The 21,600-nt window shown below is 53.3% G+C and overlaps 2 protein-coding genes across 7 annotated transcripts in view; one reads left to right on the forward strand and one right to left on the reverse strand.

Moving 5' to 3' along the window:
• Nucleotides 1–657: 657 nt before the first annotated feature.
• On the reverse strand, nucleotides 658–17,860 carry LCMT1 (leucine carboxyl methyltransferase 1). Its single transcript, XM_084216556.1, has 11 exons — nucleotides 17,747–17,860; nucleotides 16,804–16,895; nucleotides 16,164–16,285; nucleotides 14,123–14,199; nucleotides 13,295–13,356; nucleotides 7,098–7,200; nucleotides 5,823–5,943; nucleotides 5,059–5,160; nucleotides 4,296–4,387; nucleotides 3,034–3,131; nucleotides 658–1,394 (listed from the first exon to the last, which is right to left on the reverse strand). Exons 1-11 carry the CDS (start codon nucleotides 17,821–17,823, stop codon nucleotides 1,372–1,374), a joined length of 969 nt encoding a protein of 322 aa, XP_084072682.1. The 5' UTR covers nucleotides 17,824–17,860; the 3' UTR covers nucleotides 658–1,371.
• A 421-nt stretch (nucleotides 17,861–18,281) lies between these two features.
• Nucleotides 18,282–21,600, forward strand: part of ARHGAP17 (Rho GTPase activating protein 17) — a 42,101-nt gene continuing 38,782 nt past the window's right edge. For all 6 annotated transcript variants that reach the window (XM_084216223.1, XM_084216228.1, XM_084216225.1 and 3 more), the window contains exon 1: nucleotides 18,282–18,415. In XM_084216223.1, coding sequence (XP_084072349.1) covers nucleotides 18,363–18,415 — 53 coding nt within the window. In that variant the 5' untranslated portion in view covers nucleotides 18,282–18,362. The remainder of the gene's footprint in view (nucleotides 18,416–21,600) is intronic.

Raw genomic sequence — 21,600 nt, forward strand, 5'->3', positions numbered from 1 at the left:
GCACCAGCTCAGGGGGTATTCCCAGGGGGACCAGCTCCAAAGGAACAGATTTGGATGTTCCAGGGCAGGCACACTCCAGCTTGGCTCCCACTCAGCAGGATGCTGCAGGAGGCTCAGGGAACAGGGTCCCAAAGGGGGTCTGGCCAAAATTAAACTGAGAGTGGAGATGGGCTTTCATGCAACTTTGAATTCTTCACTTAACTCCCAAGAAGGAGCAGGACAGAGTCAGTGCCTCTGGGCTCAGTGACTGCTCAGGAAGGGCCCTGCAGTGCAGAGGGGTTGTGGGGCAGTGCTGGGGTTTGGGTTCATTTTTAACCCCTGAAGGAAAGGTCATTTCACAGGACCCCAGAATGGTTTGGGTTGGAAGGAGCCTTAAAGCCCATCCAGTGCCACCCCTGCCATGGCAGGGACACCTCCCACTGTCCCAGGCTGCTCCAGCCCTGTCCAGCCTGGCCTGGGACACTCCAGGGATCCAGGGGCAGCCACAGCTGCTCTGGGCCTGCCAGCAACTGCTTTAAAAAACACTCCTGGTGAGGCATTGCATGAGAGGAAAGATGTCACTAAACCAGACAGAAACTGGTCATGTCTAGCAAGGAAGACAGGAGACAAATTATAAATACTAAACATTTATTATTTTTCTCATAGGAAGGTTGCAAGATTCAATTTCAAACAACAGGAAAAGGGTTTTCATTGCTGTTGGGATTTTGTTTTGCTTCTTTTAAGGGGAAAGTGAGAAGGAGGAACTGGTGTAAAGATACTACCAGAAGCAGTGCAAATTGAGATTCATTTCTTTCTTCGGCATGCCAGTGCTGAAACCACAAGCTAAGCCCTTCCCAGTTAAATCGAGTCTATTTTCCAGTTTCTTGTACATCACTGAACACACTCAGGGCCCCCCTTCTCCTCCACCCTTCCCCTCCAGGACTCCCAGCAGTGACAGCCCGGCAGGGCAGAGGAGCCTGGAGAAGCCAACACTTCATCCGAGTGAGACCTGACCAGAACAGAAATGCACAGAATTCCCTCCTGCTCAGCCAGCCCCAGCTCCCTGTCACAAACACGTGTTACACAGCCACAAAAACACACGGGAGGCAAATCAAAGAACCCAAGAACACTTGACTTTCAGTTTAAACTAAGGAAGGCAAGCTTTGAACAGCAGTTACTGACACCTTGTGCAAGTCCACTGTTGAACAGCTGGGAACGGGGGCAAGTCCTGCTCACAGAAAACATTCCTTGAATCCACCCAGAGGCTCCAGGCCCGTCCCCAGCAGCAGCACCAGGAGTTCCAGCCACAGCCCGGGGCTGGCACGTGCAAATCCATCCTCTCCATGTCCTGGCCTGAGCCCTGAGCTCCCCAGGGCTCCCTCCCTGCAGCCCTCAGAAGTCGATGTTTGCCAGACCTGTGTGAAGACAAAGAGGGATTTGGGGCAAGAAAGGAAGGTTTATTCTCACCCTCACTGCACCAAGGTCCCTTACACACAGCAGGAAGGATGCTTTCAGAGTTATTTCATGTTTTTAAACTTAAACACAAAGGATTTGGTGTGAGGAAAGCAGAAAACAGGTTGGGCTGTACTTTTTAACCCATTTTTGATTGTGATGCAGCAATTAATTTGATGAAGTCAATTTGCAGGAGCACTGGAATTATTTGTGGCAGAAGGAACAACATGAATGTTGTTCAGGAACCTGAGGGTCTGCCCATGAAATCAGGAAGACAAAGCAGAGGAAGGTACCATTCACGAGGGCAGTAAATTCCCACAGGATAAAAAAGCCCTGCTTTAGATTAAGGCACACCCATGCCATGTCCACTGGACACTCGATTATCACCTTTGAGATCTCTGTAACTGCTCAGACCCCTCGACCTCAGCACCCCAAACTGTCCTTTCTCTAATCCCAGCAAAGAACAATGCTGAGACCCCCCAACTGGGGCTGCTGTGAACCTTTGGGCCTCAGCTCCTCTAAAACAGGCTGTGTGTTCCAGTCACCACTTTCCAGTGCAGAACACGGGGTCTGGAGCTCAGAACTCTGGAGGATTTAGGAGGGCACCAGCACAAGCAGCAGCTCTGTCACAGCAGCAGCACCAGGCTGTTGAAGGGCTCCTTTTACCAGTTTTTATTTGAAGATCTCCTTTTAGCAGCTCTGTCAGAGGCCCTGCTGCCCAGCCAGGCTGCAGAGACCAAACCTATTCCCATTTGCTGAGGAACAGTCAATAAATAAAATCTGCTCTTGGATACTCAGTCAGGAGCAGGGAAAGGGCAGAGAGGATGAAGGGGAGGAAGTGATACAAGTGGCAGGCAGAGTTTTTCTGGAAAGACTGAAGTCCCTGGAATTGCAGCGAGAAGTGGAGACAAACTGTGACTGCAACAGAGCTGTCTTTCTAAGCTGGACAAATAGAGGCTGTGGCCATCCATGCTTCAGCCAAGCAACAATTCCCTCATTTTATCATTTCTTGAGCAGCAGCAACACCCAAATGCTACAGAAAGCCTAAATCAAGTCTCTCTCTATGACTTCCCAGAAATCCCAGTCCAGGAGAGACGGAATTTTAAGAACAAAAGGAACAGGTAGAAGAGTTCATTTCGGAGGGAATATTCTTCCCCAGGGAGAAAGCAGCGTGGAAAACTTCAGTGTCAGATGGCTGCAAATGGGGACAGTGCAGAGAAGCCTGGGATAAGTAATACAAATTTATTTTTGTGTTGTCAGGACACTGTGCCTTCATATACCGTGTGCCCATATGGCACTTCCCATGCATGGGATTTGTAAACCTTTCAATTAGCACTGATGGGATAAAGCAGGCAGTTATTTAAAGGAACCCATACGGCATCTTCTGGTGGAAAAATTCCAGCTCCCCTGTACTGGACAGGCTTCCCACTTGGATGCCCAGAAACTCTGCAGAGGCTGTGGAGGAGCAATGCCCAGCTGGGAGGTGCTCCCAGCCCGGGGAGGAGCAGCAGAGCCCTGGAACAGGGGAGATTTGGGGTACCTGGTGTAACATCCCAGCCCAGCCCTCCCACAGGATCACCCCCAGGGGCTGGAGAACATTACCCAGGTTGCTGCTGTCCTTGGAAGCCCAGCAGATGCAGTAGTGCTGCATCAGCTGCTCAAACAGTTCCTTTTCATCCAGGAATTCAAGGGCTTCTATTCTGCAGGAATAAAATAAAGGTCAGGATTTGAGCTGGATTCTCAGCAGAATTTTTACTGAATTGTTCATTCCATGGGAGTGAGAACTGGGACAGAAAGGCAGTTACCTCTGCAGGGAATAATTACAGGTACTGTCCACGATGCCACCCTGCCAATGTATGGAACAAGTGACCCCCAGGGCGCTTCCAACCCCTCATCCCTGGAATTGCCTGTTCCAGGACTCATCTGGGTAACTCCTGACAAACACCAGGGCTGCTACTGAGACTCCAAGGGGCAGAAGTTCCTCAATGCACTCCCAGGTGTCAGGTGCTGCAGAGGAACACTCCGGGAAAGACTCTTCTAAAGAAAAAGCATTTGCCTCACCGATTCTGGAGGACAGAGTTTACATAACCCTATTTCCTGGCATGTGGAACAAGTGCAAGGAGCTGAACAGATCCAGGGTAGCCAAAAATGCTGCAGAGAAAGCACGAGCTCTGTGTCTCCACCAGTGCCATATGGTCCCACCACACATCCCTGTTCCTATTTAAACCACCTCTGATTTCCACTCTCACCTGTTCAGTTCCAGGCTTTGAGAAACCCCCAAAGGTGAGTATTTTGACCAAGGTAACTTGCTCAGCTAATTCCAACTCTGAATGACTCACAGCAATTCACATTTCCCATTACATCCCTAAGAAGGTACTCCTTAAAAATTCCCACTCTTTAGCATTTAATGCAGGAATATGAACAAATTCCAGGCAGAGCAGTGACTGTGAAACAGCCTTTAATCCCTGCTCTGAGTTCTGCAGACCCAGCAGTCTCTCCCTCATGATTTCAACGTGTCGTGGTCTAACCCCAGCCAAAATCTTCACAAGGAACATCTTGGGGACCGCAAAAACTCAACACAGCATTTCTGTGGCATCTCCCGTCTGCAAATTTCTGTCAGGAGATGCCTTCTGTCACACCCAAATAAGCCACCACTACTCCCAGGCTGCTCCTGGCAGCGTTCACCCTCTGGATCATCAGTGCAGGCACGATCCTGGGGGCTCTGCAGAGCCTCAGGCTCAGGAGGGCTGTGTGCCCCTGGCAGCACCTGGGGCAGCCTCCTCTGTTCCACCAGGGGATCCCAGGGTACAAGGGAAGGACCTTGGAAATGGCATTGAGGATGACTTTGGGGCCCCAAGTGGTACCTTTTGACATCAGCCTGTGGCAGGAAGCTGTACACCTTCATCATATCCACGGCGTGGGCGTTGTCCCAGCCACTTCCCAGCAGCCGTTCCCTCTGGAAAACAAAGGGCAGCACAGCTTTCACAGCCTCCAGGGGAGCACCAGAGGACAGCTTCTCCCCCCGAGGACCTCACTGGGCAGCTGATTGACCTGTCCTTTGCAGAGCTCCCAACCCCTCCCTAAGCGTGTGCTGTGATCTCTGCAGGGCCAGGCAGGGCTGGGCTCTGCCCACGAGGTTTTGTGCAACCACTGACATTTAGCTAGCCAAGAGAAGCTCTGGGGTGACCTAACTGTGGCCTGCCAGGACCTGGAGGAGCCAACAAGAAACACGGAGAGAGACTGTTTACAAGGGATGGAGTGACAGAACACAGAATGGCTCCCAGTGCCAGAGGGCAGGGCTGGATGGGATCTTGGGAATTGGGAATTGTTCCCTGTGAGGTGGGCAGGCCCTGGCACAGGTGCCCAGAGCAGCTGTGGCTGCCCCTGGATCCCTGGCAGTGCCCAAGGCCAGGTTGGACAGGGCTTGGAGCAGCCTGGGACAGTGGAGGTGTCCCTGCCATGGCTTTAGGGTCCCTTCCAAACGAAACCACTCCAGATTCCACCATGACGTGGCCAGCAAAGGGCTCAGTGCCTGCCCCAGCCTGCCCTGCTCCCTGCTGAGCCCCAGGGCACACTCAGCACTCCAGGCAGGTGAGCCCAGCTCAGGCTCAGCCCCGTGCCCCTCACCTGGGAGTCCAGGGAGCTGCAGAGCTCCACCCCAGCCAGGTTGCAGTGCCGGCGCTGCAGGTTCTCGATCATGATCTGCCCGAAGCGGTCCCTCATGTTCACCTGGGACACAAGGACACAGCAGTGCTCCCCTCCCAACACACAGCCTGCCAGCCCTGTGCTGCCCACACCACACAGTGCCAGCGAGGGGCACGGCAGCTCTCAGTGCCCAGGAGCAGCCCAGCGCCGGGGGACAGTGCCCCTGCCCAGGACAGCGGGGCTGGCAGCACACCTGCACCTCGCCTCGGCTCTGCACAGCCATGTGCACTGGGAGATCCTGTCACTAATCCTGGAGCCACCTAGCTGCCCCGAGGCACTGTTTTACTTCCACAGGAGAGCTAGAGCTCATGCTGCTGTGATTTCTGCTCCACTTTGCCAGAGAACACAGAGGTAATTATGTAATGTTATACAGCCAGAGCCAGCACTCGGCGTCGTTCTCTTTGCTCTGCTTCAGCTAAATCAATATTCTATGGTTTTTTCCACGTATGGATTAAGTCTCAATTATTTTGCTTCAACATAGTCCAGAAATTGTCTTTCAGAATAGCTGTATTTTCTCTACAATGAGCTAACCAAGCTACAAGTTAAAACACATTACTCCAGAAATTCAGCAGAAACTGCTGTTTCTACAAAAGGACGTGGCCCACTCTCATTCCTCAACAACTCCCACCCACGAGAGCAATTTTAATGACAACAAAGCAGGTCTAAAAATGCCCCTTTGGTTTTACCTGCTCATAATTGATAACCATGGCCACGGGGAAGGTGCTTGCTGCCCACTTGAGCAGGCTTGCAGACTGCTGGGGGGTCATGTAAACCAGCACACACTCGGCCACCAGCAGCGTTGGCAAACTGTAAAACAAAACCAAAGCAGAACGTGATTTCCAGCACAGGAACAAGAAAAATCTGCTAAGGATTGTGAGCAAGCGAGTCACTCCATGTCTGCACAATTTCTGAAAGAGCTCCATCTTTCATGAACTAGACACAGAAGATTGAATGAAATCTCTTCATCACATTGAGTCCAACTGGGCTTTCTGGCAGCTGGGAATTAATGAACCACAGGAGACTCCTGTGAACCAGAGATTTTAGGGATCAATCTCCCCAAAAGTCAGCCCTGAGCACAGAACATTGTGCATTCTCTAAGTCCTCTCTGACAGCAGGAACTGGGGTGTGTTAAAATTCCCTTTGCAAGACAATTGTGCCCTGTCCACACAGCTCACAGTCTTGTAGAGATCAGTGAAATCAGCCATTAATTACAAACAGAAAAAAAAAAAAGTTTTCTCTTTAAAAAAAGTTCTAGGAAGAATTTTAATTAGACAAATTTGTTCTGTATCTGTAAAACAATCTTCACATATTATTATCTAACAAAATGTAATCCATAGTTTGCACGTTGCCTCTTCCCCCTCCATCCACAAAACAACTAAAATAGACATCTACACAAGTGATTTTCTTCTCAATTATTGAGTTTGCTTTTAATTGCTGGAATGAAAGGGGAAAAAAAGTCACTAGAAGCAGGAGAAATTCCACAAGGAGCAGCAATGTAGGCAAGCAAGGCAACATTTCAGAGGATGGAAGTGTAAAGAATTAAATGGCAATTTGATGCATTCTGCTTCCCCATATGCTCTCTCCCACCCAGCCAGATCGCTGCTATTTATATTGCTTCCATTTGAAAGGTCTGTCCATCATCCACTCAAAAACTCAACTCCTGCCCCCCCAAAGCCTCGTGGTGAACAAGAGAACCCCGGAGGAGCTTTGGGATTCAGATCCCAAGGACGCCCCACCAAAATGTTGAGGAAACAACAGGGGTTTAAGAGGAGGCCACTGGAAAGAATGACAGAGATAAAACTCAGAAATCACAGAACCCTGGAATGGTTTGAGTTAGGAGGGATCACAGGGACCAGGCAGTGCCACCCCTGCCATGGCAGGGACACCTCCCACTGGCCCAGGGCCTCCACAAGCCCCACTGAAAAACCCCCAAGAAGCCCATGAAAGCCCTGAGATCTTACTGTATATCCAAGCTGTGTTTCCTCAGCTTTTCCTCCAGATCAGAGGAGGAACGGAGGTCTGCTCCTACTATGGAATATCGACTGGAGTCCAGGCTGTGGGAATCTGCAAGGCAAATGTGGAGAGGGATGTGGAGTTATCAATCAAAAACACTGCACAGGAGCACATGAATTGGGAGCCCAAGTTTGCTCTGTTACACCAAACTGTGAGCAGCGAACTCTTCTTCTGAAACCATGAATTCCCCTCCTAGTTGTGTTTTCCAGGGCTCCATCAGCACCAGACCCTGCACTGAGCCTGCTCTGCCTCTGCAGCCACACTGAAGCAAAGAGGTTATCCCAGCTGTTACCATGGTTTCCAGGAATGCAGAGAGAAGAAAAATGGCAAGACTAAAGGCAGGGTTTTTGTTTTGTTGGGAGTCTTCTTAGACTATGCACATGGGAACTACATAAAAGTGCATCAATTTCTGAAAAACTAAGCTAAGTGGCAATATTTCAAATATTAACAGCAGATATAGCTATATAAATTAACTGAATATGTAGTTATATAATAAATATGGGGAGCAGCCAGAGACTTGGGGCCAAAAAAAGGATATCATTTAGCCTTTTGGTATGATTTAGTGGTGGTATTTAAGGAAAGAGTCAAATTACAGAAGGTATTCTGATTTTGCTGATATTCCCCTGGGATATAAAAGGATCCTGGGGGTGCTCCCCAGCACCAAGGAGGGACAAATCCCAGAGTCCAAGGATTCCCTGCCATCCTGGCACAGCTGGGAGGAAGCGGCAGAGCCTCTTGCCATCAGTGAATCTGACAGCCAGCAGCAGTGAATGCACCCAGAGGGGCCCAGTGCCCACAGGAGGCACTTCCCAAGTATCCATCAAAGCCAGCCAGAGCCAAAGTCCTGCACAACACTGGGATGGCTCTGGAGGGGACTCCAGACCTCCCTGGGCAGCCCCTTCCAGTGCCTGGCCACCCTTTCCATGGAGAAATCCCATGTCCAGCCTCAGCCTTCCCTGGCACAGCTTGAGTGAGCAGAGGAGTGGCTGAAGGGGCAGGATGAAAGGGGCTCCCATCTCAGGAGAGGGGAACAAAACAGCTGGGGACAAGTGTGGGTTTCCCAATTACTGCAACAAGCAGTGACCAAACACCCCAGAGGATGAATCTCTGGTTCTCAAGTGACCAACTCCCTGCAAGTGGCACTAGCAGGGAAAATAGCTGCTGCCATTCCAGCAACACTCGGGAGCAGATCCAGGAATCAGAAACAGTTCAGAAGAGAGTTACAAGGGAAGAAAAGAGAAAAAAAACTTGTGCGGCATGTTGAATGATTCAACATTTTGAGTCAAGGCTTTTTCCATGTGCATGTTCTGTAATAGCTTTACTACTTCCCACACCCTTCTATTTAAGTGATTACATCAAGGCCATGATAATGGCATCAAAAAAAGCCACCCAAAAACCCCACCACACACAGGGAAGTGTTTAAATAGGGACTGGTTTCTGTCCATGGATACGGCACAGCGAGCGTCAGCCACCACAATTAGCAGGGAATTAATGCCAGCTCCCTGTCCAGCTTCGGAGGCTGGGTCACACAAATACATCAATAAAGAAAGAAATAAAAGCCAGAAATAAACCATAAAACTTTTTAAGTGATCCAGAAGAGAAGGAGCACAAACACTCCAAGGTGGAAGCAAACGTGCCTTGCTCACAGCTCAGTGATTTGAGCATGTTTATCATAAACCCCTGAATTGGTTTGGGTTGGAAGGGACCATAGAGCCCACCCAGTGCCACCCCTGCCATGGCAGGGACACCTCCCACTGTCCCAGGCTGCTCCAGCCTGCCCTTGGGCACTGCCAGGGATCCAGGGGCAGCCACAGCTGCTCTGGGCACCTGTGCCAGGCTTCCCCACCCTCCCAGGGAGGGATTTCTCCTCCCCTCAGTATCTCACCTAAATTTCCCCCTTTTCACTATGATCATATACTTAACTAGGCAAACTTCAACTGCTCCATCACCTCCTCCTTAGGGAGCAAACACACACTGACTGCAGGGCAGTGGCAGCTGGGGACAGCTGGAACTGCCACTGTCCCCAGCCTGGAGGGCACAATCCATCCACAAACATCCCAAAAACTGCTGGGACACGGTCTGGCACCGGCTCCCACCTTCCTGCAGAGCTGGGGGCTCCTGGGGCTGTGCTGGGCAGGGCAGGGCTGGACTGGGATGGTCCCTGAGGTCCCTCCCCACTCAGGGTGTTCTGTGAAGAGTGAAGTGAGCAATCTGCTGCCCAAGGCTGAGCAGCCTCGCTGCAAATGGATTTTACAATTCCTGCCCATCCACAGGGCAGCTGGAAAAGGAAAACCCAGCTCCAGTTTGGCAGCATGGTCACGTGGTCCCCATTGATTTCTTCTGAGGAACAAGAGTTTGTTTTACCTGAATTGATTCTGTGTGTGTGTTCAAACTCCTCTGCTCATTCTTACTGCAGTGCTGTGACTCAGGCCAGCTGCCCCAGTGCTGGCACAGCCAGTGACATTTGGTGGCTTCAACCACTGCAAATCCCATTTTCCAGGCACTAATTCCGACCAGGCACCAGCCCCTTGTGCTGTTTTTCAGTGAGGTTGTTTGGTTGGGTGTTCTCCTCTAGGGCTGCCCTGGGGATCTGTGTGATGCTCACCCTCAGCCACATACAAAGATTCTCTCTGTACTTGGCTGAAATGAAGGTTTGAGAAACACCAAACTCAGATTTAATTGGAGAAACACAAGGGAGGGGATGGGGAAGGGGGGAAAGACAAGCCCCCCACCCCACCTCCCCCAGCCAGGGCACAGGTTCAGCTCTGCAGGGATGATGGTGAGGATGCTCTGCCCTGGGCACACACCTGTGTGGTTACTGTCCATGGCTCTGGCACACAGAACAGCACACGTGGTTCAGATTTCACAGGCACAGAACCAGACAAGCTTTAGTAACTGAGTAGTAGCAGGAGCTGATTAGAGCTGCCTTTTGCCCTGACCACCTTGACTCTTTTCTTCCCAGCTGTGTCAGACCTGCTGCTGTGCTGGAGGGAGGCCCCAGGCCCTCCCTGCTGCCCTGACCCAGCTGCTGGGGCAGCACTGCAGCCTCCAGGCACACCAAGCTCTTCCTCTGCCTCAAGAACTCAGCTTTCTTCTCTTACTCTCTTCTCACATTAGTGCAACAATTTCCTGGAGGTTTTCCAAGAGCCAGCATGCCGGATACTATTGACTCCCAGTGATTTCATTAGGATTCTCGTGCTAAGGTATCTGTGGCAGCTTTACAGAGCAGCAGCCCCTGCAGCCTGCTCTGCATGCTGCTCTCCCCAGCTCCAGCTGCACTCCAGCAGCCCAGCAGGCACTGCCACACTCTCAGCTTGTCCTGGCAGGCCAGGGTCAGCCCTGCAAGTCCCCCTGACACCTACACTGGGCCACAAGAAAGTCTGGGCACGGAGGGAAGCTGAAAGAACCAAGTGCCCAAGCTGGCCCAGACAGGGCAGAAGGTGTAGGAGGCACACAAAGGAACAGTCATGGCACGACAGAGAGAGGGCCTGAGTGGTGCCAATCCATATCAGCACGACCCAAACCAAAATTCCAAGCAGCCCAAACAAACCACTCCTGGGGTACAGAGCCAGGAGTGTGACTGATGTGGGGAGGCAGGCACAGGGAGGGACAGGATTCCAAACTCCTGGCCCCCATCCCCACAGGAATGAGGAACCTTTCCCCACCTGGCAATGCTGCTCCCTGGGCCAGGGGGCAATCCCAGAATACTGCAGGTCTAACAGCTGTACCAGGTCAGACCAGAGGTCTCCCTGGAAGGATCCCAGCCTGCCAGAGGCCAACAGCAGCTCCAAAGGGAAAAGCCAAAGAGAGGAAACATCTACTGACACTGGCACCTAAGTTGCTTTCCAGCTTTTTCTCAAAAGTACTTAAATTGCTTTGTATTTCTGGACCATTACTGAGCTCATGCTTTCATCCAACTATTTATTCTAATACCCAGATCCTGCAGGAAGGCAGCAATAATCATTTACATGTGAGGCACACACTGTTTTCCCCCCCATGTGCATCACTTTCTATTAATCCACATTGAAATCATCATCAAGTCACTAATTTCACAAGATACTTCTACAGTTCTTTACCACTCTTCAGAGTTTGGATTTGCCAACAAGCTGCCACTTACTAATCACTATTTTCCCAATTTTTTCTTAGTGTTGAACAACAACATACCCTCAAGCACAGATCTCCCTCTCCTCCATAACAAAAATGAACAGCATATGCTCGCCCTCCATCCCAGCTCCTCATCCATATGAGAACCATTCCCTCCCCACAACCACTGTGCCATTTCTTTGGCACACTTTGGCACGGGACACAGTCAAAACAAGTTCTTGAAATCCAGGCACTGTGCTGATGTCCTTTTCCAACAGCTGTGTTGACTCAGAGAGCTCCAGCAGAGCTGGGAAGCACAACTCACCTTTCAAAGGCCACGGGGGCTTTCCCAGCTCATCCTCCCTGTGTTCCACTAAGGCTGTCTGTCAGAGCTCCTGTGACTTGCTCACTAGAGACATCAGTCCTGCCGGCCTGGGGCTCCCTGGATCCCTCCTGGAGCCATCTGAGGCACAGCCACAACCTTCCACTTGAGTTTTAAATGAGAGGGCACAGACCAACCAGCAGCTGAATAAATTCCTTGTCAAGTCCCTTTACCCATTTATTCCAGCACCTCTCCTGCTGGCACTTCCCCACGAAGCAGTTCCCTCAATTGATCCTAAACCAGAGTTCTCAGGGCTCTCACTGGATCTCGTGTGGCTGGGGGCAGCTCAAACTGGAGTTCCACAGCCCTTCCACCATCTCCCCACGTCCTGGACACTGCCACAGCCCAAAGGTGCCGGTGCAGCAGAGCCCCAGCAGCCTGGAGCAGGATGTGGCTGTAACACCCAGCCCAGGGAGCAGCTCCAGAGGAAGCAGTGCAGAGGGAACCGGCTGCACAGCTCGCAGCAGGGCGGGCTGACAGCTCTGCGGGGCTTCTGCTGCTCCAGAGGGACCTGCAGCTCCTCAGGAGCACACAGCCAGCCCCTGGCACAGCCCCAGGGCTGCCCGGGCACAGTGCAGCTGCAGCACATCCCCCTGGGCCAGCTGTGCCCCAGCTGTGCCTGCTGCCAGCCGGGGGTCCCCAGGAGCCCTTCTGTCACCTGGGGCTCGGGGCCTTCATCTCTGGAGGCCTGGGGGGCCAAGGGGAGCTCTGCCCTCGGAAGGACATCCGCAGGGCTGGGAAGGGCAGAGCAATAACGTGCAGCAGTGACATCTGCAGAATGTGCCCAGAGCCTGGGCTAGAGCAGTGCCAGGGAAGGGCACAGTGACCCTGCCAGGGTCACACTGCTCACACAGAGCAGGAGCTGGGGGGATGCAGGGAATTGCTGCCCCTCCTGAATTGTCCCAGGCAGCTGCTACAGCTCAGCATCCGCACTGAGAACACGAAGTCAATGGAACCCAGGGAATTTTCCACAGGTAAAAAGGTTTTCAAGTGCAGTCCTGACACAAACACACAATTAGAGAATGACTTGGGCTGGGAGGGACCTTAGAGATCATCCAGTGCCACCCCCTGCCATGGCAGGGACACCTTCACTGTCCCAGGCTGCCCCAAGCCCTGGCCAGGGATGGACACTGCCAGGGATGGGAGCACACAACCTTCTGTTCCCTAAGGAGGGTAGAAACCAAGAGACTACAGCCACATCACACCACCTGAAATGATTATCTTTCTAATACTGAAATGTAACAAACAGCCCTGGCTCATGGGCCTGGACTGTGCAGGCTGTGTTTCTGCTGTGAAAACTCTGCTAAATGTAAAGATTTGTGCTCTTAATGAGACAGAAAGCAGATAAACACTCAACAGATATTTTAATCCAGTATCCATGCCTCTCTGTAGCAGTTTTTCCTTTCCTGTGACAGAAAAGGAGCTACATATGAGAGAAAAAGAAAAAACCCAACAACTTTCTGCCAGAATAAAACCACTTAAAGAGAAGACATTTCTAACATGACACAGAACAAATGGGCAGGAGTCTGTAAGAGAAGAAAAAAGCCTCTTTTCCCTCCCAATTCTCTGTCCAAACAGCATTTCAAACATTAAAAGCCTGCCCACATAGCAGAACAAAATGATCAGAAAAGTTTTAAAAGTGCTGCAGTACATCACTGACTGAGTTTGAAGATGACTCACCTATTAGAAGAGAGTCCCCTGAATGGGATTCCATAATTGGTTTTGACAGGGGAGGTTTTGATCTGTGGGAAGAAGGAAGAAGCATCTCAGAGCAGTTAAGCCTGTTGAACAGTGTGCTTACAGCTTTTTTCTTAACACATATATATATGTGTGTGTGTGTCTGTGTGTGTGTGCCAAAAGCAGCTGAGGGAATATCTCTGCCCTCTGCTGGAAAGGAAAACCTTTGCAAGTCTGGGGAAGCTGGAGCTGACTTTTATACACAATTTCTTTAATTCTGAGAGAACCTTTCAAGAGAAATCCAGGCACTCTGTCATGTGCCCTCAATAACCCTTGATGGATTTATTCCAACAGGACATTCCCAGCTGTTCTGCTTCCAACTGAACAGGCACATCTGGGAATTCAGCGCTGTCCTCAACAGCAAGAGAAGATTTCATCACCTCTGATTGCCAGGACACTGTCCCTGCCACACAGCAAGCTCTGCTTGGCTCCCCAGAGCTTCCACCCACCCCTTCTGCAGCCTGGGACAGTGCCTGCAGAGCCTGCCTGCATCATGAGCCTTTATTCTCCATGCAGGCCTGGAATGGTCTGGGAAAGCACCTCAGAGCCCAGCCAGTGCCACCCCTGCCATGGCAGGGACACCTCCCACTGTCCCAGGCTGCTCCAGCCTGGCCTGGGACACTGCCAGGGATCCAGGGACAGCCACAGCTGCTCTGGGCACCTGTGCCAGGGCTGCCCACCCTCCCACCCCAGAACATGAAGAGGTTCCCAGCAGAGATGAAATGATGGCCCTGACTGACAGCCAGTCTCCACAGCTGGACACAGACTTACTTGATGTTATGTATCTTTCTTGCAACGATCATTGGAAAATCCACTTCAAAATATTTCCTAGGGAGAAGATTTTCATCCTGGGAATTGCAGGAAGACACTAGAGTTAGGGACACTCGAGTTTCACACGCACAGGACAAGACAGAACCTCAAATTCTGAGCAGTTCTGGTTTGGCCTGCACTGCCATTTGTAACAGTGCTGCAACAGTGTCCCACAGCTTAAAACCCAACAAAAACCAGCTGAGAGATGTCAGAATGCCCTCTAAGAATTAAAGAAATTATTTAACACTTGATGTAACCACAGAGCCCCAGAATAGCTGAGATGGGGAGGCACCCCTGGAGTTTATCCAGTCCAAGCCCTGCCCAGGCAGGGTCACCCAGAGCAGGTGACAGGAACGTGCCCAGGTGGGGCTGGGATGGCACCTGAGAGGAGGAGGACTCTAACCCCAACCAGAGCAGTGAAACACACCCTCCAGCCTGTGTTCTGGGGCTGTGGGGAGCACAGCACAGCACAGCACACTGCACCAGCATTCACCAGGATTTGCAGCATGGCCTCGCAAGGGAAGAGCTGGAAGGTTTTGCACAGGCTGACCCAGACAGGGAGCACAGTGCAGCTCTGCCCCAGCCCACAGCCAGGGCACAGGCACACCAGCCTGCCTGGACTACAAAAGAGGGAAAGCTCTTCATTCCACGCTGGCAGCACTTCCCAGCCTGGTGCAGAAGCTGTGCCAAGTCTGTCCCTTGCAGCAGTCCCTTTGTGATGGATGCTGCTGCCCGTGCTGGCTGTCACCCTGTGGCTTCCAGAGATGAAACCAGCACTCCACACTCCAGTACCTGCCTCCCAGCTTCTGCACATTCATTACACCACACCTGCTCTCTGCAAGGACAAAGAACTGGAATTACAGGCCCCGCTTCAGCTCTGAAATCACTGACACCAAAACAGTATATGGGCAGAGCTTTTATAGGAATGCAGGTAAGAGAAAAGCTTCACATCTCAGGGAAAAAAAAAATCAGAATTGTTTCCTTTCCACTGGTGGGATACAATACATTGTGACCAAGCAAAATGCTCCTCAGGCTTCCCTCCAGAACCCAGATTTACCCATGTAAATGCTAGTGAGAAGACAATTCACTCAGAGCTGTGTTCACTCAGAATAATACCCTCAAACAACACCTGAGTAACTGAATTTCCATGAATTCCACACACACAAACTGCTATTTATGGAACAGGCTGCCCAGAGCAGCTGTGGCTGCCCTGGATCCCTGGCAGTGCCCCAGGCCAGGCTGGACAGGGCTGGGAGCAGCCTGGGATATGGGATGTGGGACTGGATGATTTTCCAGATCCCCTCCACTCTGTGGTTCCATGATTTACATAAATAAGCTCACAACTGGAATCCCAGGGGACGTGGGGAAAGTGTGGCAGCAGGTCAGGGAGTGCTCGTGCCCCTGCACTCGTCCCTGATCCCCAAAAATACAAGGAGCTGCTGGAGAGGGTCCAGCAGAGGCCACAGAGATGACTTGGGGTCTGGAGCATCTCTGTGACGGGCAGAGACTGCGGGAGCTGGGCCTGGTCAGTGTGGAGAAGGGAAGGCTGAGAGGGGATCCCATCAGTCCTACAAATCCCTCCCAGGGGTGTCAGAGGATGGTGCCAGACTCTGTTCAGTGACAGGAGGAGGAGCAGTGCCCAGAAAATAAAACACAACAAGTTCCCCCTGACAGGAGGAAGAGCCCCTTTCCATGTCAGAGGAAAGAGCAGAGCCCTGACACGGCAGAGCCCTGGAACAGCGGCCCAGGGAGGGTGTGGAGCCTCCCTCAGGAGACATCCCAAAGCCACCCGGACACGTTCCTGTGTCACCTGCTCCAGGTGACCCTGCCTGGCCAGGGGCTGCACTGGATGATCCCCAAGGTCCCTTCCCAGCCCAGCTACCGTGGGACAGTGTGGGAGCCCCCGCTGTGCCGCCCTGTGGCACAGAGCCAGCCTGCAGAGCCCCTCAGGGGTCCCCCAGCCCCGTGTCCCAGCCAGGCCTGGCCCTGCAGCCCTCCTTACCTTCAGCCTCCAGAACAGGGTGTCCATGCCAGCCCCAAGATTGACAATCTGAGAGTTGCATCCCGTCTTCTGCAGGAAAGCCTTGATCAGGTGACTGACCCCGTGCACTCGAGCATAGTAACCTGCAGCACACACACAGCTGGGGAGTCACCCCTGGCACACAGCTCTCCATGGCTCACACTCAGGCACATCCCCAGGCAGTCTGCAGGATCAACAATGCCCTCTTTTCAACTACCCAAGGGCTTTTGGTTTTCTTCTTTAATTACAAACAAAACCCCATGCACCGATAAAACCAAACTCCTTGGGTAAAGGGAAGTTTTAGTCAAGTTTCACCTCAAGCAGAGCAGAACAATTCTACATTTGCAGAGACCCAACTGCCCTGAGTCAACATTTCTGACTGCTCTGAGGAGATCTCCACCCTGGGACACGCTGAAACAGCCCACTCAGAACTCAGAAAGCAAAGGAAGAGAGTTTTGACTCACAGATTGATATTTAAAGGATCAGATACAGCATGGATGGAATTACTGCTGTGAAGAAACCTTGTCTCACTCTCTCACATACTCCCACCCCCAAGTCCCAGGGCGCAGAGGACAGGTTTTGTCAGGACAGGTGAGGTGTCCCCATCCCCGTTCCAACTTGCCTCTGTTGATCTCAGGTGCCTTCCTTTCTTTTGCTTGTCTCACAAAATGCTGGATGTAAGGGTCCTTCCAGTAGCCAACACTCACAGCAAATCTGTGCAGCAGCAGGGAAAAGAGAGAATTATGAAATAAGAAGCTCAGAATTTACCCTAAAAGATACACAGGCTGGAAAGGTCCCTCTGGCCTGGGTGTGCACACGCAGACACGGTTTAAAAATCTGTTCCAGGTGCAAAACTATTTGAATTGAGAGATTATATAAAGTTTAGCTAGAAATTTTAGCTCTTCACTCCTGGATGAAATTCTGTGAGTAAAGACCCAAATCTCAAGTATTCCCTCCTGGGGACCCAGAAGATGAACTGTCTCCAGCTCCTCAGGCACACAAACGAGGCTTTACTTCTACCTGCTGTAGATGACAAGGTGTTTGCACTGATTCCAGGGCTGCCGCATCAGTTCGGCACAGCGCTGCTCTGTTTGAACAGAACTTACAGAATCAGCTTTTACAGCTGATTCCCCAAGGAAAACTCTGCACCCAACAAACGACCTGCTGCCCTAGAGCCCAGAAGGACAGCCCGACCGAGAGAGAGGTTCAATTCACGGGCCAGGGCAGTGACACCCGCGCCCTGCCGGTGCCCGTCGCGGCGGGAGGAGGCAGCAGTGGAGCCCCGCCGGGCTGGCGCTCCGCTCCGCACGGCCCCGCCGGGCTTTGGGGCAGCGGGGCACCCCGCTGCTCACCGGGGCTCCACCCGCGCTCCCGCCGGGACCAGCTCCGAGCGTGACCCCGGCCGGGCCCTGCGGCCGCTGCGCCCGGGCCGCACGCACGGGGTCCCGGCACCGGGACGGGGCCGCTCCCGGGAGCCGCCCGAGCCCTGCCCGCCCACTGCCCAGCCCCGCCGCGGGGAACACCGGCCCGGCCCGGCCCGGCCCGGCCCGGTCCGGCTCCGGTACCGTTTGCAGACGGACGCGTCCTCACAGGTGCCCCGCACCGCCTCGTCCGCCTCGTCGGGGCCGGTGGCGGCCGCCATGGAGCGCACGGGGCCCGGCCGCTGCCACCGCCCCTGCGGCCCGCCCCCCGCCGCCTCTCATTGGACAGCCCCCGCCGGAATTCGACGGCCATTGGTCCGTACGCTCATGGAAATACACAGCGCCCAATGAGAGCGCGCGGGATGCAGCGCCTCGCCCAGGAAGCGCCGGCGGTAGCGCAAGGCGAACGGGAGTTGTAGTCCGGGAGCGGCTCGGCGGTGGCACCGTGGATGCGGGGTTGCGGCTGTCCGGCACCGGGCGGCTCCGCCGGGGGGCTCGGTGCAGCAGCAGCACCCGGCGCCAGCGAGCGAGCGGTGCAGGAAGAGCCGTGGCGCCGAGCCGCAGCGCCATCCGGGCTGCGGGCGGGACATCCGGGCCGGGGGCGCCGATCACGCGCGGTGCGGGTGGAGGGCAGGGCCGGAAGCGGCGGGGGCCGGGCCGGGCCGCGCCGGGCGGGCGGTGCTGGGGCGGCGGCGGCGGGGCCGGGGGCGGCCGGGGCAGAGCGGCGGGGCCCGGGCAGCCCGGGGCAGCGGCCGCCGCCATGAAGAAGCAGTTCAACCGCATGAAGCAGCTGGCCAACCAGACCGTGGGCAGGTGGGCGGCGGCGCCGGGGCGGGCCGGGCGCGGGGGCTGCGCTCCGCAGCCGCGGGGCCGCTCGGGGGACAAGCTCGGGGGGGCACGGGGAGCGGCGGCCGCGGCCCATGGCGGGAAGGCTCGGTCCGCCCGCCCGGGGCTCTGCCTCGCCGCCCGGGGTCGCAGCCACGCCGGGATCCCGGGGCTCCGCGGGGCCCTCGGGGGTCCCGAGCCCTTCCTGTCCCCGCGGGGCCATTTGCTCGGGCGCTGCTTGTCTGCGCCCTGGCGGCTTTCGTTTCCTTTCTGTTGAGCCGCTTGCTCCGTTTCTGCTTTCTCTCCCATCCGAGAACACTTCCGAGAGTGCCTCTCCAGGAGTTCGCTTGCCTCTCAGGACTTGATTTTAACAAAACCAGCAGGAGCCCCGTGGGTACGATTGCCACCGGCTCCCAGCCGTCCGAGTCGGGAAGGGTTTTAACTCGGCTGGGCAGTAACAAATCTGTGCCCAGACAGGGAAGTGCCCTGCAGCAGCGGCTGTCCCCGAGCTCAGCATGCAAATGTCACCGCACTGCTTCTCTAGCAGAAATCAATGCAGAAACTTCCTCCTGCTTTCAGTGAAGATTGAATTTGGAAATCAGTTCTTGGGCTGAGAGTATACACTGAAAGTCTGTACGGGTGCTGATAGGATAAAGTTATTATCTGAGTTTATGTCTTGGTGGCCTCCTTTCCAAGAACTCCCTCCACGGGATGTTTGTTTTCCTTGGAGCCCACGCTGCCTAGGGCAGGTGTGCCAGCTAATAAAGCCCAAGGAGGAGATTTTTAATAGGTTTGTTTTGCTATTAAAGGGAGAACAACTTCCTAACCGACCTCGTCCTCTCGTTCCCATTTCGTGTGAGTCAATGGATTTGGGATGTTGTTGGGGGATTACTGGCATGCCCTGTTTGCATGTGTCAGCCCCCGGCTCCAAATCCCGGGTGGAATGCGGAGCAATCCGGGCTGTACCGGGCAGGATCAACAGCTCGGGGTGCTTTGTGCTGCCGGGGCCAGCTGCGGAGGAATGCAGGGCAGCGAGGAGCCCTGGGTGGGGAGGCTGGCACTGACCTTTGCCCGGGCTGGGGTGTGGTGTCTGGGCAGGCTCCTGCCCCACGCACCCCGGGGTGCCCCGGGCACGCAGGGCTGGGGCAGGCTGGCTCCATCAAAGTGCTGACGCTGCTGTCCTTGGTTTTCATTAAAAACTGCAGAAACGACAGCGAGTCGTTTGGATTTACACGTTTGGTATCGTTAATGGTGACTGTTTGGTGTTGCTCACCTGCTGCTCACATTGCATGTGCCAGCCAAGCATTCCTGTAGTCACCAGGGCCTCATTTTGTTCCCCGGAGTAAAATCCCATAGCAGGGATGGCTTTTAACAGGTCTCACTTCCAGGTATCAGGGCTGAGGCTTTCAGGTTTGGTTGGAGGAGCCCTGCAGGGCTCATGGAGACATGAGAGACATTCAGCAGGATCCAGAGGCAGTAGGATATGTTCTGTTGAGTTGCAGTATGCTCTGTTGAGCTGGTGAGCTCGTTTGTTGGTTTTTTACACTGGGATGGAATGAGGGGGTCAGAAGGATCCCTGTGGGTGTGTGAATGCCTGCAGAGGTGGTGGCTCAGTGTTCCAGGACCCTGCACCCTGGGGAGCCCTGCAGGGAAGGAGCTGCTGCCAGGAGGAGCAGTGCTGGGAGGAATCTGGGATGTGTGCAGGGGTCCATGCCCTGGGGCTGATCCCTGCCTGGCTGCTGCGGCTCCTGGTGCTGTGTTGGAAGGGGTGTCTCTCCTGCTCTGCTTCTCCCTCCCTCTGAGGTTCCTGGGCTGTGGGAGAGCAGGGAGGAATGACACTGCCCTTCTCCCAGCCAGCTTCCTGGGCCTTGGACCCCAAATACCACACCTGGCATCAGGGAAGTAACAGCTGAATATGGGAAATGAGAAAGGATGGGCAAGAGCTCCATCAAAGCTGAGGAATGGCATTTATGAGAAGTCTGTGAGTCCACAGATGGAATTATATGGAGTTATGAAATACATGTAGGAAACTAATTAAAGAGGGGATTAGCTCAGTGGAACAGGATTCCACAATAATTAATAGATGTGTTAAATATTTTGCAGCAATTATCTCATGGATGTTCTTGGCTGCCTTAAGTGTTCAATCTGCTGCTGAGGACTTTATATTTCATATATTGGACAGATTTGTTGTCAGTGCTGCTGAGGGGAGCAGCACAAGCTCTGGGAAACCTAAAAAGTGAAATATCAGAGCTTGGGCAGGGTGACTGAGACACAGCCTGGCACTGGAGGTGGCACCACAAGGTGATCTCAGGGCAGGCTTAGCTTGAGGAGTGAACTGGGAGTCCTGGTGTGTCTAGGTGCTCATGGCATCCTAAAGGCTCTCACGTCCAGTCAGGATAATTCCCAAAAAGCAGGGCTGGGACTGCAGGTGAGCAGAGGAAGGGCTGGAAATCATCAGTTCCACATGAGCTGAATTAATGCAATGCCATAAAGTGACGTCTTGCCCATAACAGGCACAGGACTGCTCACCCAGAGGATCTGTCTTTATCTTGAGCTACATCCCGAATCCAGCTGCAAACAGCTGGGAAGTTTCACTTAGGCTGGAAAAATTAGCTGGGGAGGGAGTGGAGCAGAAAGGAGTAACTTTAATTCTGAGCTTCATGAATTTCAGGTGGCCTGTTATTCCTTAGAGGCCACATGCTGGGATTGCTTTTGAAGGGATTTCTCTCCTAAATCCTCTAAACCTTCACCTCTGGGGAGGCCCAGGGCTTGTATCCACTGGGAGCAGCTGTGTGTGTTGGCCTGGGCACAGAGCAGTCGTGGGCTGGTTTGGGATCTGCTGTCTCACAGGTTTGAGGAGGTGAGGTTTTTCCTTCCCTTGGGATGCTCCCTGAGCTGATCCTCAGTCCAGCAGAGCGCCTGAGTGTTGGGCTCAGGAATTGAAATGGTATTGTGTTTGATGTCAACAAAGTAATTCTTCACCTATTTACAAGGGCTTGTCTTGGTTTCCAAAATTTCCTTTTGTAAATTACAAAGGAGACAGATTTGATGAGAAGCTTGGGAATATTCTCCTTTGTAGCTGCAGTCATCCCTAATGAAAATAAATGTTCAGAGCTATTGTCATCAAAGCTTTGCACTGCTACACTAATAAGCATTTGAACTACGTGGCTGAG

This window comes from Fringilla coelebs (genome assembly GCF_963513975.1).
Source record: "Fringilla coelebs genome assembly, chromosome: 16".
Taxonomy (NCBI): Eukaryota; Metazoa; Chordata; class Aves; order Passeriformes; family Fringillidae; genus Fringilla; species Fringilla coelebs.

Coding starts and splice junctions, on each gene's coding strand:
- LCMT1 (XM_084216556.1), bottom strand. CDS start 17,823: ATGGCGGCCGCCACCGGCCCCGACGAGGCGGACGAGGCGGTGCGGGGC. Junction 14,200..16,163: donor CCCTGTTCTGGAGGCTGAAG/GTAAGGAGGGCT, acceptor TGCAATTCCCAG/GATGAAAATCTTCTCCCTAG. Junction 13,357..14,122: donor AGAAAGATACATAACATCAA/GTAAGTCTGTGT, acceptor TTCTTCCCACAG/ATCAAAACCTCCCCTGTCAA.